The sequence below is a fragment of the Rhamphochromis sp. 'chilingali' genome (genome assembly GCF_963969265.1).
Source record: "Rhamphochromis sp. 'chilingali' genome assembly, chromosome: 20".
NCBI classification, from domain to species: Eukaryota; Metazoa; Chordata; class Actinopteri; order Cichliformes; family Cichlidae; genus Rhamphochromis; species Rhamphochromis sp. 'chilingali'.
The window spans coordinates 2034995-2054262 of record NC_137947.1 but is presented as its reverse complement, the minus strand read 5'-3'; the positions used below and the strand labels follow the sequence as shown (position 1 = coordinate 2054262).

General features: G+C 38.3%; 1 protein-coding gene across 1 annotated transcript; it reads left to right on the top strand.

Moving 5' to 3' along the window:
* Positions 1-2187: 2187 nt before the first annotated feature.
* On the top strand, positions 2188-18669 carry LOC308388809 (cadherin-1). The gene is made up of 15 exons (XM_080869734.1): positions 2188-2382; positions 5221-5335; positions 5986-6074; positions 6425-6526; positions 6923-7063; positions 7922-8077; positions 8249-8390; positions 8985-9157; positions 9767-9976; positions 13957-14112; positions 15010-15151; positions 15369-15541; positions 16303-16386; positions 16943-16995; positions 17385-18669. Exons 1-14 carry the CDS (start codon positions 2335-2337, stop codon positions 16958-16960), a joined length of 1749 nt encoding a protein of 582 aa, XP_080725860.1. The 5' UTR covers positions 2188-2334; the 3' UTR covers positions 16961-16995; positions 17385-18669.
* The last annotated feature ends 599 nt before the right edge of the window (positions 18670-19268 follow it).

Below are 19268 nucleotides of genomic sequence, written 5' to 3'. Positions count from 1 at the left end.
AGCTCCTTACCATGCATGGAGGGTTTCACCCCAAGTCCAGCACCCTGAGGCTGTACGCTAAGCGGAAGGAAGGGGGCCGGGGACTGGTGAGTGTCAGCACCACAGTCCAGGATGAGACAAGGAACATCCAAGAATACATTGGGAAGATGGCCCCAACTGACCGAGTGCTCAGTGAATACCTCAGGCAGCAGAAACCCAAGAAAGAGGAGGGAGACGAGGAACCATCATGGAAGGACAGGCCCCTGCACGGTATGTACCACCGGCAGATAGAGGAGGTGGCTGATATCCAGAAATCCTACCAGTGGCTGGACAAAGCTTAACTGAAAGACGGCACGGAGGCACTAACCATGGCAGCACAAGACCAAGCTCTGAGTACAAGATCCATAGAGGCTGGGGTCTATCACACCAGGCAAGACCCCAGGTGCAGGCTGTGTAAAGATGCCCCAGAGACAATCCAGCACATAACAGCAGGGTGCAAGATGCTAGCAGGCAAGGCATACATGGAACGCCATAACCAGGTGGCCGGCATAGTGTACAGGAACATCTGTGCCGAGTATAACCTGGAAGTCCCGAGGTCAAAATGGGAGATGTCCCCAAGGGTGGTGGAGAATGACCGAGCTAAGATCCTGTGGGACTTCCAGATACAGACGGACAAAATGGTGGTGGCTAACCAACCGGACATAGTGGTGGTAGACAAACAGAAGAAGACGGCCGTAGTGATCGATGTAGCGGTTCCGAATGACAGCAATATCAGGAAGAAGGAACACGAGAAGCTGGAGAAATACCAAGGGCTCAGAGAAGAGCTCGAGAGGATGTGGAGGGTCCCCGTGGTAATCGGAGCACTAGGTGAGGTGACTCCCAAGCTAGGCGAGTGGCTCCAGCAGATCCTGGGAACAACATCGGAGATCTCTGTCCAGAAGAGCGCAGTCCTGGGAACAGCTAAGATACTGCGCAGGACCCTCAAGCTCCCAGGCCTCTGGTAGAGGACCCGAGCTTGAAGGATAAACCGCCCGCAGGGGCGTGCTGGGTGTTATATATATTAGTCTGTGTGTGTAAATTTTTACCTGGGATTTAGTATTTGGACAGCTAACAGTCTCTAACGGATTTGCAATTGAATTCAAAAATTGAAAAAAGGTCCATCTTTCAGTTTACATGCTTTGCCTTTGCAAAGCAATAATGACCTTCTATGTCACATAGCAAAAATCTTCTGCCACATTTCATATACTTTTCTACTGTTGACTTTCTATCAGATAAAACCAGTCCAGCAATTCTTTACTGATCTCTGTTCTCAAAAAAACATTTTTGAACAAAGCAGTCACATTGATTTCACTTATATTTTTCATTTCCAGACCATTCTCTGTAAACCCTAGATATATTTGTACATGAAAATTTACAACATATCAGCAGTTTGGAAAACACAAACCAGCTTGTCACATTTAAGCAATTTAAGTCAGATTTCCTATTATAGTGCTTGGATTTCCACATAAGCTCATTAGATTTCATTTATATGACTTGTGTAATGTGAAGAATTAGTGTACACTAAAAGAAAGTTCCTGTTTTACAGTGCTGTGCAGAAATCTTGGGTAATTTCTAATTGTTTTATTATGATAGGGGATCCTATCATAATAAACAAACACAGTATATTAGATGAAAACACTATGTACAGTTCAAATGAGCATAAAAGTCAGTATTTGGAACGACCACTTTTATTCTTCACCACATCCTAAACTCACTTAGGCAGGCTTTCTTGTAATTTCTCTAAATATTTTTCAGGATAGGTCTTCAGGACATTCCAGAGCTCTTATCTGGATGTTGTCTGCTTTTTGTTACATTCTCTGTCAAGACGTCTCCAAAATGTTTCAATAATGTCGAACTCCAGCCTGTGGGCAGGCCAGTTCATGACTGATAGTATTCCATTGTGTATTTGATATCCAGGTATGAGTTTACTGCACTGGCAGTGTGTTTGGGGTCACTGTCATGCTGAAGAACAAAACTGTTGCAATTCTGATTCTATTCAGATGGTATTCCAAACAGACCAAACAGAAGTTACATGACTTACTCTTAATAGTTTATTTTTTGAAGCTGAACTTTCTCTATGCTGCAGAGTGTATGTTGTATGTCTGTTACATGTTCATAAATACAGAAACTACTGGAATCTGTCTGCTCAGGTGTGTTTAGTGTGCATGACCATATCAGGAAAACAGAGCCAGAGCTTCTACAAGCTGACGTCATGCGCTGAAAGTAGACTCGTCTACGTGAATGTTCAGTTGCTGTAACTACCCTCAGGAAACAAGATCATTGGTTATTGTGCTCTGCCTTCACTGAGAGAAAGACATGGGGAGCATTTGGTTTGTAATTTGGTGCATTTTAACAGTTTTTCAGGTAAGAATTAGATATCTTACATATTTATATATTAAATCATATTACATATTTTGCATTTTCAAAATCATTTTAATACTGAATATTAGTTCAAATGTTCTACAAGACATTTTTTACTATTTCTTTTACTATTTTTAAAAATTGAGGATAAAATTGAGTTTTTGTTTATAGATGACAGTGACAGCACAACTCTGCTGCATCACCTCTTCTAACAACACTCTTTTCTATGTTTAATGGGACCAGTTGCTACAGTTTCAGAAGCCTTTATTTTTTCTATACGGTACTGATAAAGATTTTAGATTCTTAATAGTTTGTAATGTCCTTTGCTATGTTTCTCATTTCATTTCCAGTTCTGCTGAATTGAATTTTTCTTGAATTCAAGTGACTGAAAGGTCTAGCCTGCAGACACTTCTTGCTCTTATGAAACCATGCTGTTGGATTGCATGCAGAAAAAGATTTGGCATAGTCTTGCTGAAATACGTAAAGCATTCTCTGAAAAATCACTGTGGAGGTGTGTTACAGTTGAGTTCAAGTGTAAGATGGGGTTCAACTGCACGACAAGCAGTGCACTCTGTCACATTTTTAACCCAAAGAATCCACGATTTCCAAATTGAATTTGAAATTTTGGTTGGTTAGGTAACAGGACAGAATATCAGATATAGATCCGATATAGACAGAGCTGGGTGTCATCTGCATAGCAGTGAAAATGTATGCTTCGATGTCTTCGATGATACTGCCTAAGGGAAGCATGTATAATGTAAACAGAATTAGTCCTAGCGCTGAACCCTGTGTAACTCCATAATTAACCTCAGTGTGTGAAGAGGACTCTCCATTTACATGCACAAATTGGAGTCTATTAGATAGATATGATACAAACCACTGCAGCACAGTACCTGTAATACCTACAGCATGTTCTAATCGCTCTCATGGGATATTATGGTCGACAGTATGGAACGCTGCACTGAGGTCTAGCAGGACAAGCACAGAGATGAGTCCACTGTCAGAGGCCAAGAGAAGATCATTTGTAACCTTCACTAAAGCTGTTTCTGTGCTGTGATGAGCTCTGAAACCTGACTGAACGATCAACTGGACAAAAAGACTAAATAAGTATCAAAGTATCAGTTGTACGTGTTTGAGAGTTATACCAGGGATTCAAGTACTTCTGATTTGAGGCCTTATTTTTCACAGGAGCTACAGTATCCAGAGTCATACTTAGAAGAGTTAAAATTATTAACAAGGTAATCAACCTCTGTTGGAGTAGTGTTCAGGAAGCTGTTCTGCTCTGTGTTGGTAAAAAGGTATAGAGGACGATAACAATGGATGTTCCCCACCGCTGTGTAATCAATTATTGTGAATATAAATGTTATCAGGAAATGATCAGACAGGAGAGGGTTTTCAGGAAACACTGTTAAATGTTCAGTTTCTATGCCATATGTTAAAACAAGATCTAGAGTGTGATCAAAGTGGTGGGTGGGTTCTTTTACATTTTGAGAGAAACCGATTGAGTCTAAAAACAGATTAAATGGCATGTTGAGGCTGTCATTTTTAGCATCTACATGGATGTTAAAATCACCCACAATAATTATTTTACTGAGCTGAGCACTAAATCAGATAAAAAGTCTGAGCAAACAGACAGAAACTCTGTAAGACCCAGGTGGACGATAACAAATATAAGGGATAGATAACAAATAACACTGATTTTGTCATGGTCCTGGGTCGTTTTGTGTTTGGTATTATTATTATCTTATGTTCTAGTTGTTTCTGATTTTGGTTGCCTGAGTCCTCCCCCTCTGCTCTGTTCATGTCCCTGAGCTTGTGTTTGTGAAGTTTCTGTTTTACTTTGAAAGGTCCTGTCTCATGTTAGTTTATTCTGTTTTACTTCCTTGTCTTGTCTAATTAGGTGCAGCTGTGTTCCCCTCTGCTATGTCATTCCCTCGTTACCTTGTCTGTATTTATAGTCAGGGGTGCACATAAGTTGTATGGGAGTATGCGGCACATTCTGCGCCACATTCTGTGCGCGCAATCATTTGTTTGAAGCCAGCTCACCTTCTGCAACCACTTTTCTAGGAATACGTGCTTCTTTTGCGGTTTGGACTCCTGACATTTCTTTGGAGGTGGAGGAACATCACAGTAACTGCTTAAAGGAGCTTCTTCGACATCTTTAAGAGTTCTAAACAAATGTCTATCCTCCTCCAGAAAATCTTATGTACGCAAACACGCGTTTCAACTTCTTATCTGGTGCACCTCTTTTATTTTGACAGCGCACGCGGACCACTTATGTGCAGCCCTGTTTATAGTGTGTGCCTGCCTGTGTTCCTTGTCACCTGGTCTGTGTAACCTGGTGAAATTTCTGCATCTGTCTGCCCAACATTCTCTGTGACATTTCCGATCTTCGTCCAGAGGTTGTATGGTTTTAGGTTTGTGTGTTTGTGTTGTCTAGTTTTTCCCCAGTTTAGGCTATGTTTTAGTTCTGTCCTTGTCATCCTCGCTTTTGTTGTTTTTCACCTCGTGTAATAAAGAGCTCACTTGCATCACAGCCAATGCCTGCATTTTGGGTCCTCATTCTCACAACACCACACGGCTGACTGAAACATGTTGCTACTAAACATCCTGCGCCCTGTGCCTACACCAGGGAAGTCCTACTTATAAACACTTTTTTCTTATTTTGCTGGGAACCAGAAAGTAACCGCACTGATAAGTTCTTTTTTTCTTGCTTGGTGATACTTTTGAAAACTCTGTAATGTCTCTGATGATCTACCTACAACTGCATGCACAAGTAATTGTTTAAAGGAATCTGAATCATTCGTGGAAACCATTAAAATGCTGTTTCTTCTGTCCTAGCCTCCAAATTTAGTGACTGCTGAGGAGCCAGTATGTGTACCTGGGTTTCAGTCAGATCAGCTCACTTTCAGTGTGACGAGAAACTACCTGACAAGAGGCACAGTACTGGGCAAAGGTAATAACAGAAATGGTTGTATATTGGTTAGTAGTGGTTTAAAGTTGCAGTTAGTAGGGATTTGTTTCTGAGAGGCCATCAACAGGTTAAAAGCAAACAGCACATTTCAAATAGCTGAGAATTTCAGGGATGAAATTTCTTAATCAAACACATTTTTCACAAGTGAGAAAACTATTGCACCTGGAGCTCCTGGGTTTGTACCACAAGACCATCTTGCTGTGAGCCAAAGTATTAACCACTACGTCACCATACCAAAAATATATTAATCAAAATATTTGTTTGTCATGCACAGCTACAATGATGACAAAACATCTCACATCACATGTGCACATTTCACCACACCTGAAGCTGAAGTTGGTTTCAAAGCAGCTTGCAGATATGTAGGAGGTGTAATAAGACTAGACCAGTTAACATACTTATAGAGTAGCCGAAGTAATACCAGGCATGATATCAACTAATACCAATTTTTCTGCAGCTTTGATACATGAGTCTTCATAGACCTTCAAAGCATAGGATATTTCTTAACTTCTATTTGATTTAACAACAGTTTTTATTACTTTGTTCTTATGCATTTAAGACGTGCCACTTATTTTTCTTTCTCTTCATGAACTCCAGTAATTAAACAATAACTATTCTCTCTCTGTTCTCAGTGGGCTTCACTGACTGCACAGATCGCACAAGATTTCTGTTTGACACCTCTGACAAACGTTTTGTAGTAAAGACAGACGGTGTACTGATGGTGAGTGCAGATTCAAAGACTTGCTTGGTACTGTTTTTGTGGGTAAACAGAAAGTAGTAAACACTTGAATGTACTGCAACAAATATCTCTGACAATGTTAGATTAATTAGTGTTTGTGGGATTTTTTGCTGAAAAGAACTGAGCGTTTCTAGCTCTGAGGATATTTTAGCTTTTGCTGACATGAAAGCTGAAATGTTGCAACATATTTAAAGAGGAGCAAAAGTTTCTTCGACGACTGAGCACTGTATCATAGACTGCTAACGGACATCACTGAATTTTACTTTGACAAATTCTGAATGTTTTTTACATGTTAGCTTCTTTAAAAATCTATAAAAAATGTTTTCTTTCAGGTAAAGAGAGCAGTTTATCTTCATGAAGGACACCATGACTTCTTCATCCACTCCTGGGACTCACAAGGCCTAAAACTGACCATTCCTGTCAGTGTGAGCATGGTGAGCATCACTATATTAAAGTGGGCTCAGCAGTCAGATAAGAGACAAAAGAAAACCAATTTTTTCTTCTTCTCGAAATAATTTTTTTTAAGGAAAATATCCCGCTTACATCGTACTGTTATTTACTTAGAGCATGAAACCTCAAGTACCTTTTTAATGACTTTGAATACAAAACTAAGGCTCTGGACACAAAGAGCTGTTTCTCTTTAACACTGTGTGGCTGCACATGTAAGGGTCGGTTACATTTAGTTAGTGGGTTACAGAGCTACTCTTGTTGTTACAGCCACCTTTGACAGTCAACATAATCCTAGTACATCGAATGTATCTCATCCTCCTCATTGCACTTGATCCATTTCTGGAAGTGTTCTTCTATAAAATGTCTGCTTGTTTTCCCAGAATGCAGCTGATGCTCAGGTGCCCGTTCTGCAATTTCCCAAGTCTGGTGGAGGGCTGAGGAGGAGGAAAAGGGACTGGGTTATTCCTCCGCTCAGTGTTACTGAGAATAAGAGAGGAACCTATCCCCTGAAAGTAGCTCAGGTAAGGTGAACTTAATGACCTTGTGGTTAATTTGACAATAAACTGCATTTTAAATGTTTATTTCTGCATAGGATCTCGCTGTTGTTTCCTCTGCAGTCCGCATGTCTTTTTTTATTTTATTTTTTTTTTATTTTCTTTCTTGGATGTCATAAGTAATTCTTAGTTTGACTATCAGTTAACTTTAGAGTAACGCAAGTGAAGTGTAAAGGCACAAGTAAAGATCTATATGTTGTTGGCAGTCAGAAAAGTTGATACTTAATTGCCAAGTTAAAGATTTATTTGTCTCTTAGGTATAATTGTTTTTATTTTTTAAATTTCAGTTTATAAATGCTAAAATTTGTCCCATCTCTCACTACTCCTAACTTTCACTCCCCAACAATTTGTGGCAGATGGCTCCCTGTCCTTGAACCTGGTTCTGTTGGACATTTCTCTAGTTAAAAGGGAGTTTGCTTTCTCACGGTGACAAGTGTTTACTCATGGAGATCAGCTGATTGTTGTGATTTCTTTCTAATACTATAGGGTCTTAATCCTGCGGTATGGAGTGTTTTGAACTTTGCAACAGTGACACACAAAATTAACTAAAACTGGAGTAAATTGGTTGACGATAACACTACGCTAATAACTCAGATTATTTACAATGAGTAATTATAGTGTGCCCAAAATGCTTAGAGAATCTAACAATCTTTTTGATTTGAGATCACAAGGAGTCCTTCTGCTCTATATATCAAAATAACCAGAAATCTCTTGAATTTGAGTCTAATGCACAGCCTCTTTACTATTTAACAGTTACTTTAGATGGTGAGAGTGATCTTAATTAGTCCTGTTGTGTTTTTCATTTGTTTTTGTTTGTTTTTCCAGATCCGCTCTAGTGACGATAAATTAAAGAAGCTCTTTTACAGCATCACTGGTCCTGGAGCTGATCTGCCTCCTGTTGATCGTTTCACAATGGACAGAGAAACGGGCATTCTGTATGTAACACAACCACTCGACAGAGAGGAAACAGCCAGTTACACGGTAATCATCCTCACTCTGTCCAAATGTTTTTCCATGTGTGTACTTGATGATTGCATTTTGATCCCGTGTGTGTGTGTGTGTGTGTGTGTGTGTGTGTGTGTGTGTGTGTGTGTGTGTGTGTGTGTGTGTGTGTGTGTGTGTATATAAACTTAAAATCTTCTGCCTGTGTAGTTTGAAGCACATGCTATGGTTGCCGGAGCAGGACAAGCTGAGGATCCCATGGAGATTATAGTCATTGTGATCGACCAGAACGACAACAAACCTTATTTTACGGTGGAGTACAACGCAAATGTTGCTGAGGCCACGGCCATCGGTATGTATAGAAACCTTATTGCCTCTGGACTTCTTAGGTAGTTTTCTTTGTTTTTGGACGATCGTGGCTCAAAGAGTTGGCAGTTTGTCTTGTAACTGAAAGGTTGCCGGTTCGAGCCCCGGCTCGGACAGTCTCGGTCGTTGTGTCTTTAGGCAAGACACTTCACCTACCATCTACTGGTGTTGGCCAGAGGGGTTGATGGTGCGATATGGCAGCCTCGCTTCTGTCAGTCTGCCCCAGGGCAGCTGTGGCTACAACTGTAGCTGCCTCCACCAGTGCGTGAATGTGAGAGTGACTGAATAGTGGAATTGTAAAGTGCTTTGAGTGCCCCGAAAAGCGCTATATAAATACAATCCATTATTATTTATAATTGTTATCCGTGATGGAGGTTTCTCCACGTCCACTATATTTAAGGAATCTCAAGATACCAGAGACTTAAAGATAATCAAAATGACGCCGAAAGCACCAGAGAATGAATTGGGTTGGAAGGAAATTAGCAGACGTTTTGCATTACGTCCATTTTATTCAGAAAATCTTGTAAATGAAGCAGTGTGAAGACCTTCAGGAACTTCTTTTTTATTTCCTCCACTCCAGGGACGGAGGTGGTTAAGGTTGAGGCCAAAGACGACGATGAGCCAAATACTGACAACTCAGAGCTCCGCTATCGTATTCTGAACCAGGACCCACCGCTGCCCACTGACAACATGTTTGAAATCAACCCAATTACTGGAAGCATCAGAATCACTGGTAGAGGACTGGACAGAGAGGTAAAACCTGTTAAACGCATTTAAAACACAAGTGTCCTTTTACACCTAAGGGCTGAAAAAACATTTTGTAATGAATCAGGATCAGTAGTCTGCCTGTCACTGCTAGAGATCAGTCACAAAAGGGTGCTGCAAAAAAACATGTTTTGTTTTTTGATAATGAAACTCAAATTTGACACAGCCTCTGAAGTATAGTTATAGTTTATCAGTCTACATTTCTGGTTTGTGTCATGCCTCTGGACACACAATTCCTACTTGGCAAATAGTTTGTCAGATAAATCTGTGTCTTCCATGCAAACTATGGCAGATCAGAGAAATCTGTTTTTGGTGCAGCATCGTAAAACTCTTTGCGACTGACTTCGCAGAGCAACAACAAACAGCCTCGTGCCAAATGGTCAAGGAATACTTTATTTTATTAAGTTTGGTCACGCCTCTCAAAAGCATCATGTTTGTCATAAGTAAAATATTAAACAAGTTAAACTTCAGCTTTTCAGCAGAATCGGCCTTCATAGATGAAGAGCTTTAGTCCGTCTGAAGGCTGTGTTACAGTCTGTAAACCGATGTCAGTGTTTCTACCTTCCTGTTGATGAGCTGATGTCTGTATCTTACCAGAAATATCCACAGTACACTCTGACAGTACAAGCAGCAGATATGGCGGGAGAAGGGTTAACTGGACAAACAAAAGTCATCCTCTCGGTGACAGATGGCAGCAGTAATGCTCCTGACAGCAGCAGCAACGTGGAACCAAACACTGCACGTGTTTTTCCAGCTATTTTCTTCACTGAGAACAACAGAGGACCCTATCCTATTAAGTTAATTGAAGTAAGAGAATCTGATTCTGAAATTAACTTCAGACTTTTGTTTCTGCACAGGATGTCTCCGTGTTGGTTTACTCGAAGGTTGAATAAACTGGTTAAACTGAAACAAGTTATGAATCGAATCCGGCCATTGTCTCCTTACTCTAATAGTGTCATCAGCAGTTAGGTGGGTCGCTTGTAAAAATATTACTTGAGCTTTAATTTGTCGAGTCACATTATTCATGCTTCATATAATTCTCAATCCAGAGGCGTAATTACACTAATTCATAACTCAGTACCATTTAACCTTGTTAACATTATTAGTGATTATTATGGCAGATATTTTATTGTCCAATGTGAGATAGCCTCACAAATTGAACTTAATACATATGAATGCAATAATGACAACCCATCTTTTTTTAGAAATCTGTTTTGTTATTTCCAGGATAAATCATTATTGGGGGAGATTTTAATTGCACACTTTATTCAAGTGTTGATAAATCAAGTGGAGTCAATTCAGCTCATAAGCAGTCTAGAAAGGAAATACTACAATTTATGACTGAATTCAATTTAGTTGATGTTTGGAGAAACATGCACCCAGATAAGATTACTTTCTCTTGCTACTCTAGCACTCATGGGACCTTTTCCAGAATTGACTATTTCTTACTTTCTGCATCCTTGGTATCCATGGTAACTAAATCCTGGTGTGATAGTATTGTCATATCAGATCACTCCACCGTTTCATTTCAACTATATTTACCCAGCTTACCATTATTTACCACTAGATGGCGACTGCAATCTTTCTGGTTGAAAGATCCAGAATTCTTGGAACACATTGGAAAGCAAATAGATTATTACTTTGCTTATAATACAACTCAAACCACGGCTACTTTAAAATGGGAGGCTTTCCTGAGAGGGCAAAAGACATTGAGGAAGAGATATTTATATCCAAATCTAATGCTCCAATTCTAGAGTTAAATAAACTCAGAGCTAAATTCAATATTTTGTCATTAAATAAAGCTACTAACAGTTTAATAAGACTGAAACAGTCATATTATGAACAGGATGAAAAAGCAAGTAAAATACTGGCTTGGCGTATTTAACAGGCTCAGACGAACAATAAATTCTGTAACTACAGATGAAGGACAGATCACAGCTGATCCTAAACATATTAATGACTCTTTTTGCACTTTTTATAAACAGCTATACAAAACTGAGCATTTAAATTCATTTTAATTAAAAAAATGATTTTTTTTTTTTTTAGATCAGCTGCATTTTCCTAGAACGGTATGGATGAACTAGGGCTTAATATAAGAGTAGAAGAAATTATAATGCTATAAGGAACATGAAAGGGGGTAAAACTGGACCTGATTATACCAATACTGATACCAATAAAAATATACAACATATTTAAAGACAGTTTGATCCAGCCCTTATTGGATATGTATCAGGAATCATTTGAATCTGGGTCTCTCCCCCCCTCCATGTAATATTGCAACAATTACACTTTTACTGAAACCTTTTATTGAAAGCCAGCAATTAATTGCAGTTCTTATAGACCAATTTCACTGTTGATTAAAAGATACTTTGCAAATTATTAGCTACGAGACTAGAGACACTCTTGCCTAATATGATTCACTCAGACCAGAATGGCTTTATCCAGGGGAGGTAGAGGTTTCACAATATACAGAGGGTCATGAAGATCATTTATGAGAAAAAATAGACCAGAGACAACGCATTAATCTCAATGGATGATGAAAAAGCCTTTGACAGGATTGAATGGCCATTTTTATTTGAAGTTTTGAGAAAGTTTGGTATTGGAAACAGATTTTTAAAATGGATTCAATTGATATACTCCAATCCTCAAGAAGAGATTTTAACTAACGGTCTTTTTTCCACACCATTCAGACTCTATCGTGGTACTACACAAGGTGCCCTTTGTCACCTCTCTTGTTCACCTTGGCAATTGTGTCTCTTGCGATGGCAATTTGGAATCATAAAAACATATCAGGAATTAAAGTAGGCAATGTTGACCACCGTATTGCCCTATATGCAGATGATATGATCCTGTTCTGCACCAATTTAAACAAATCTATACCATCCATATTAAGTCTCATTAATACATTTAGTACATTTTCTGGTTACAAAATAAAAAGTCTGAAATATTATTTTTGAATAAAAATGAACGACAAAATCCTCCAGTTTCTGCAAAATCCTCCCTTTCTGCAATCTGAACATGGGTTTACTTATCTAGGTGTGAAATCAATTCCCTCAATTGAAAATATTCTTGCATCCAATTATAATTCCTTAACGACGTCAGTTACTACACTCCTAAATAGATGGACGAAATTACCTATATCTTTAATTGATCGTATTAATATACTAAAAATGTAAATTTTGCCCAAATATCTTTACCTTTTTCAATCAATATCTCTCTCTCGACCAAAATCTTTCTTTTAAGATTTGCAAAAGCGATTCCGAAACTTTATCTGAAATAGCAAAAGACCAAGGCTCAGAATCTCCTTACTATAACTTCCTTATGAAAGAGGGGGTTTACAACTTCCTAATTTAACGTGGTACTTCTGCTCAAATCAGAGTGGCAATGTTTTATTTTGCTAATGAGCAGACTCCAGCGTGAGTTTCTATGCAGTCTACAGAAATCAAAATTCCCCCTAACTTATATCTTTACTCAGCCAACAGGAAAGCACTACTTAAGCAAACTAAGAACCCCTTTTTTTAAAAACACTGTAATGATCTGGTATGAAACACATAACTACTTGGGAGAAACGTCACAACTTTCTAGGTTCACTCCAATATTTGGAAATAACAGCTTTCCTCCTGGTAGGGCGGATGCAGGCTTTAAACTTTGGTTCGGTCAAGGTATAAGAAAAGTGGCTGATATGTTTAGGAATAATACTCTTATGGCTTTTGAACAGCTTAGAAGTACATTTTCTATTCCTGTCAAACATTTCTTTTTAAATTTCTTCAATTAAGAAATGTTATCTTAACCACACAAGGTTACAGATTTGAAATCCCCACCTACTCCTCTCTAGAGAATACAGTTATAAATCATCTAAATGAGAGAGGCCAAGTTTCTGCATTGTACAAATTATTTATGGAAAATTCCAAAGAATCAACGCAGTCTATTTTAGAGGCTTGGAGGAATGATTTGCAAATGGATATATCAGATGACGATTGGTATAAATCATGCTTCTTGGCCCAGAGTCAGACAATTAATCTAAACTACTTCAACATAAATGGTTAACAAGACAATATATTACTCCATCAAAAATGCATCATTTTAACCCAAACATCCCAGACACCTGTATTAAGTGTGGCGTGGATAGGAGTTCTTTATTTCACTGTATATGGGAATGTCCACATGTGAAAGTTTTTTGGGAAAAGGTAATAAATCTGTCCAATCATTGGTGATGTGATTCCACTTGATCCCAACATGTGTATTTTAAATATATACACAAATAATTTTGTACTTGCTGCAAACAATAGAGCTCTGTTAACGATCGACTTTTGGAAGCCAAGCGCTGTGTTGCTATGTGTTGGAAAAATCAAAAAATATGTGGACTATCTCAGTGGTTTAATGGACTGACATCTATACTATCTATGGAGGAAATAACTTATGCATTAAGAAATAAACTGGACAAGTTTTGGTCCATATGGTCAAAATTCTACAGCGTTTTGGTGAACTGTAACGTATACACTGTGGACTTAACGGCTTGAAGTGCTAACTTGATTTGTATATCTGCCCTTACCTTCTGTTATGATTTGTTTTGTTTTGTTTTCTGTTTTATCATTATGTATTTTTTTTTTTTATGTCCATGGTGTATTACGTAAAATTTGTTAAAACTAATAATGGGCTAATAATAAATGTTTTAAAAAAAGTACAGCTAAAGACCTCTGCACAACTGCTTTACAATAGTTGTTGTGCAATATTATAACTGTAGTCAGTGAGAGTGGTTTAACCTAATCCTGGTGTGTTTTGTTTAGATACGGTCTGATGAACATCAAAAGCAGAATTTACATTACAGCATCACTGGTCCAGGAGCTGATCAGCCTCCTGTTGCCCTTTTCACCATGAATAGAGACACTGGCAGTCTGTATGTCACACAGCCAGTCGACAGAGAGGAAGTAGCCCATTATAAGGTAAAGTGACATTTTTCTTGTGTTTAAAAAATACTCCAGTAAAGGTAAAAGTACTGAATCAACCTCTTTACTTAAGTGAAAGTGAAAAAGTACAAGCTCTGAAATGTACTCTTGGACCACTTGAAAGCAGTGTTTTTATGCAAAAGTAACTGAATCTATTGATGTATTAACATAAGAATAAAATAAGGTTACTGCTTCAGAATGTAAATGCTATTTGAATCTAAATTAAAATACAAATGAATTTGCAGTGAGAGATGTAAACCTTAGGCCCCCTCTTCAGTTCAGAGGTGGTTCACATAAACAGGCTCCTTGACTCCTGCTCAAACCAGCGTCCTCCCTGTCCACCATCTTTCAACATCTTACAATGCTGTGGTTGCAGCCATTCCCCAACTCTCTCTGGATGGTACTCATGGCCAATATTTCTTCCACTTAAATGTTACGTCCAGATGAACACGTTTTACAAGTTTTATAGCTTCTCTCCCATTTATACTGCATCAAAGTATTAAGTCACAGAAAGACAACAGGAGAGTGTGGATGTTTCACTATCTACCAAAGATATTTATGGTAGTTCTTTGTAAGAAAATAGATTATAACCTTTTGTTTTATAATTAAAACATAGTCTGAGCAATGAGCTATCAGAAGTCTTTCTAATAATTTAAGCCCAAAGAGTTGTGCTGACAGATTTTTTTATTTTATTTACCACAGCAGCAGCAACAGGTGTGGTTTGAGTATGACCCGCAGCCCTTTGCTGCATGTCTTTCCTTCTCTCTGTCTATCTACACTTTCTCTATCCAATAAAGCCCCAAAATGTTCCTATTATTTTGAATAAAAGCATTAATGTACATTGTTTATTCTTTTTTTGAACAGCATAATTTTAATGTGATTGTATATTGGCAGCTACAAGTGCATGTCGTGGCAGAAAGTGGAGATCACCAGGAGGTCATGAGTGTTACAGTTAAAGTCATCGACCAGAATGACAACAAACCTGTCTTCTCTCAAAACACCTTTGAGGGACAAGTTGCTGAAAACTCAGCACAAGGTACTGATAGTGTTTTTAATTTAAGCTTGCTTGTCATGTGTGCTTGTTTCACTTTTACAGAAGAAAAAGGAATCGGTTGCTAATAGTTACAAGGTACTTTATTTGTAATTAGCTCCAGTAAAGTGGGATGTGTACATTGTAAACCTACTATAAATAAAAGATAAACAAAGCCTGAATGACTGTTCTTAATTCCTACTTCTGAATTCTTTCTCTCCAGGTTCTGAAGTGATTAAGGTCGAGGCTACAGATTCTGATGAACCAGATAATGCCAACTCAGATATCCGTTACCGTATTCTGAGGCAGGACCCGCAGCTGCCCAGTGACAACATGTTTGAAATCAACTCAGTTACTGGAGCCATCAGTGTTGCTGGCACTGGACTAGACAGAGAGGTTAGCCTTCTAACGCATTCAGTGACAGTAAGCACACTGGCCAGCTCGGGATAAGGGGACCCACTTATGACTGGCATACAAGGGATTTAGAAAAAAAAAGAACAACTATTAAGTTGGCAGTTTTAACTTTTCTTTTCCCCTGTACCACTTTTTTACAAATTAAAAACAGCTTTGACAAACAGCAAATTGTATCAAAGAAGCAGGAAAAGATCACGACTTCATTCCATTTTACTTGTTTAGCTGATATCTGTCCACTTATGTCCACTAATTCAAGTAGGCTAACACAGGTGTGTCAGTGTAGACAAAGTTAAATATGATCTGGTGCTGTCTCAAAGATATATGTTCAAAAATGAAATAAAACTGTCTCTTCTGAGTGCAACTGGAAAATAAACTCCCTGGCTCTCACTCTGCCTATGCTACCACACAGTTAGTGGTTAGCTTCATAGGGTGGACAGCATTATAGCATTAGATGAATCTGCAACATTAAAATGTACCAAAGTGTCTGTCAGCTCTTTCTGGTTTCAGAAAAAAGCTTGATTCCATATATTCCTGTTGCCAATAATCAACTTGAAAACTTTGTCCTGCTGGGATGTTGTCACATGACACTGTCAGTTCTATGTAAACAGAAATTAGTTAGCATATTCCACTGAACTTTAAAAAGAGAAGTATCTCATCAGAGTCTCCTTTGGATACAAACTGATGATAGAATGTTTTATCCTTCTTGTTGATGAGCTGAACTTATTATATTTCTCCTCCAACAGAAATATCCACAGTACACTCTGACAGTACAGGCAGCAGATATGGAGGGAGAAGGGTTATCTGGACAAGCACAAGTAATCATCAAGGTCAGAGATAACATCAATGTTCTCTTTTTCACTAGAGGGTCTTAATAATCACTCCACGTTTGCAAATTTAGCCGAGGTGTCAAATAGATTCTGGGCTGGCCCAGTGTTGGGCACCGTGGCTCTCAGTGTGGTGATGTCAGCATTACTACAAAGGAATGAAATGCTCTTTCCTTGACACGTTTTCTGAGAACACTTTTCATGAATAGTGTTTTAATAGTAGTTCAGGATTATCCAAAATTAGCTTAAAGCTATCAAAATAATGCAGAGAAACAAGGTGTGTTAATGAGATGTTGTGCCATATCAGGAGGGCTGTGCTTTCATGTTGTACAAAACCAGGCTACATATTAAAAAGATATTTGTATGTCCAGTATTGACCTTGGAAAAACGTAAAGTTTCTTGATTAACTGAGGGCTAAAAACCAACATCAAAAGTAAAAACAGGATAGCAGTAGCAACATTGTCACTGTGAAAATGCTGCCCCTTGTTTTCAAAATGTGGTAGTTGGCAGTCGGTTGTTGTTTTTAGAGGCACTTTAACAGCCTGTGTTTGAATAACAGGTGGTGGAGAGCCAGTAGTCCTGGAAAAGCTTCAGGTCTCCTGTTCCTGTTTGGTAAGTTTAACTACATCTCATTTTTTTAAACTGAATTGTCCAATAGTGAACTACACTAATTGTCATCACTTCCCCCACTGTAACATTTCTAGAATTAATATTAACATCACCTAACTTCTGACAAGAAGTAGTGCTTCTTAATTAACCCACAAGGAGCTGGCACTCTTACCTTACTGTTACAGAATCTACATTTCTGGATAGAACAAAATTGAAACAAAAATGGAGCTTTTTAAAATAATAAACAAACAGTAATTTCTGATTTGTTCCACTTACTGCATTTCCACTGATCCTGAGTCAGTTTGACCCCTTGAAGAAAAACATTGTTCACCCTGGTTTGGTGGCTCCGTATTGATATGCTAGAAACTTTTGTTGTGTTTTACCCAAAACAGAGCACGAAGACATCAGAGACATCTATCACTGGCTGATTCTACATGACGCGCTCTTCATATGCATGTGTGAATGTTAGATAGAAAGCACTTACATAGAAAAAAGTGCTTATGTGAATGGGTGTGAATGCATGAATGAGCAGTTAAAATGATCAAAGCTGGTTTGTCACTGATCATGTGACAATAAATTCCCAGCATAGTTATTATTCACATGTAAGCATTTTGTAGGTGGTGGGAAGCTCTGCATATGTGTCTTAGAAAACTTCCAGGGGGAGCTGTGTATCTGCTGCTTTTCTTTTCAATGATTATTGTAGCGAGCACTCCTTCAAGTGATTTTCTTGCTCTGTTTGTCAAAGAAAACAAAAGATTCAAATGGTGTAAACCACAGTCAGCAGCTGCATAAACAATAGATTTGATGATGTGTTGGAACATGATCATGCTGTCACTGAGGAATATACTTCTTTATAGTAACTGAAACATATATAACTAATTAAGAGTATTGGTATCCGAACATAAAAGTTCAGTTGGTTATGTCCAAAAGTATCTTTAAATTCCAAAGAAATTAAGTACTGTTACTTTGTCTTGATGCACACTCAAAATAAAGTACTATTACATCCACTTACAAGTTTGTAGAAGAAACTTGTAAGTGGATGTTGTGTAGAGGAAGTGTATGATGACAGGGATCATTTTGCTGTTGCATGCCAAATGATATTTCAGATCCAGTTACCACTTCATGAATTGAAAACACAATCCAGTCAATATTGTCTGGTTTAAAATATACTTGGTGCTGCATATTATTTTTACTTAATAACAGGGTTTTACTGCAATTATAGTTTTTATTCATATCATTTTTAGTGAGCTTTTCCCAGCAAATAGACTGACTAACACAGATAAATATATTCCTGCAAAAACTATCAACGCATGTCCGCTTTGACTTCAGAGAAATCCTTATTCAGCCTAAAGATCAGAAAACAGAACTATCTCTGTCATTGCACCAACCTTTACATTTGTCAAATATCGGTTTTTTATTACCTATAGACATATTACCTTATGTCTCAACATAAGAACCACATGAGTGCTGGGAACCCAGGTTACCCACCAGAAAATGGCATTGTGACAAAACAGCCAGTGTTAATCACCAGGAAGTTTTTTAACAGTGTGGCCCAATACCGTATAGTCACAGTTCTTTTAATATGGCCTGCTGCATAAAACACAAATGAAATAATGTATATGTACTATACATGTATAAGAAAGGAAAATGGGATTGTTGCTCTTTTTTTTTTTTTTTTTACAGTAACTGTCTATCTCTTGCTCTTGCTATGCTGCCTCTTGTATCCTTTCAGTCAAAGCCAATAAAATTAAGCATTGAAAATCACAAGGTTGAAACTGGGACTGTTTTTTATACACTATCATGAAAGCATAGGAACACAACACTCTAATTTGGTGCTCTTGCTTTGTAAACTTGGGTTCATTTTGATCATGCATGAAGAAGAAAGTCTGCCCAATTGAATGTTATTCATATACACTGCTGCCCACTAGATGGCGACAAATTCACATGCATTAGTATAACCACTAACAGAAAACGACCTCATTTAACATGTCTGACAGGAAAGAAAAGTGAAACCATATAGACCTTTATAATAACTTTCCTATTTCAACAGTGGGCAGCGACTGGTTCAGGCTTCCCGGCTGCCTGTCACTGCAAGTCACAGCTTGTTGGTGGAGTAACACCATGTTATTTAAAGACGGTGAAGTCCAGCCTGCTGACTATGTTGCTTTCACTTATAGGTCTGAGCTCTCAGTGCACTGTGTCAGGCCAGCACAGCGACTCACTCACTTTACAAAATTTAGTCTGTCGGTCATGCATGTGTGAAATAATACGAGAAA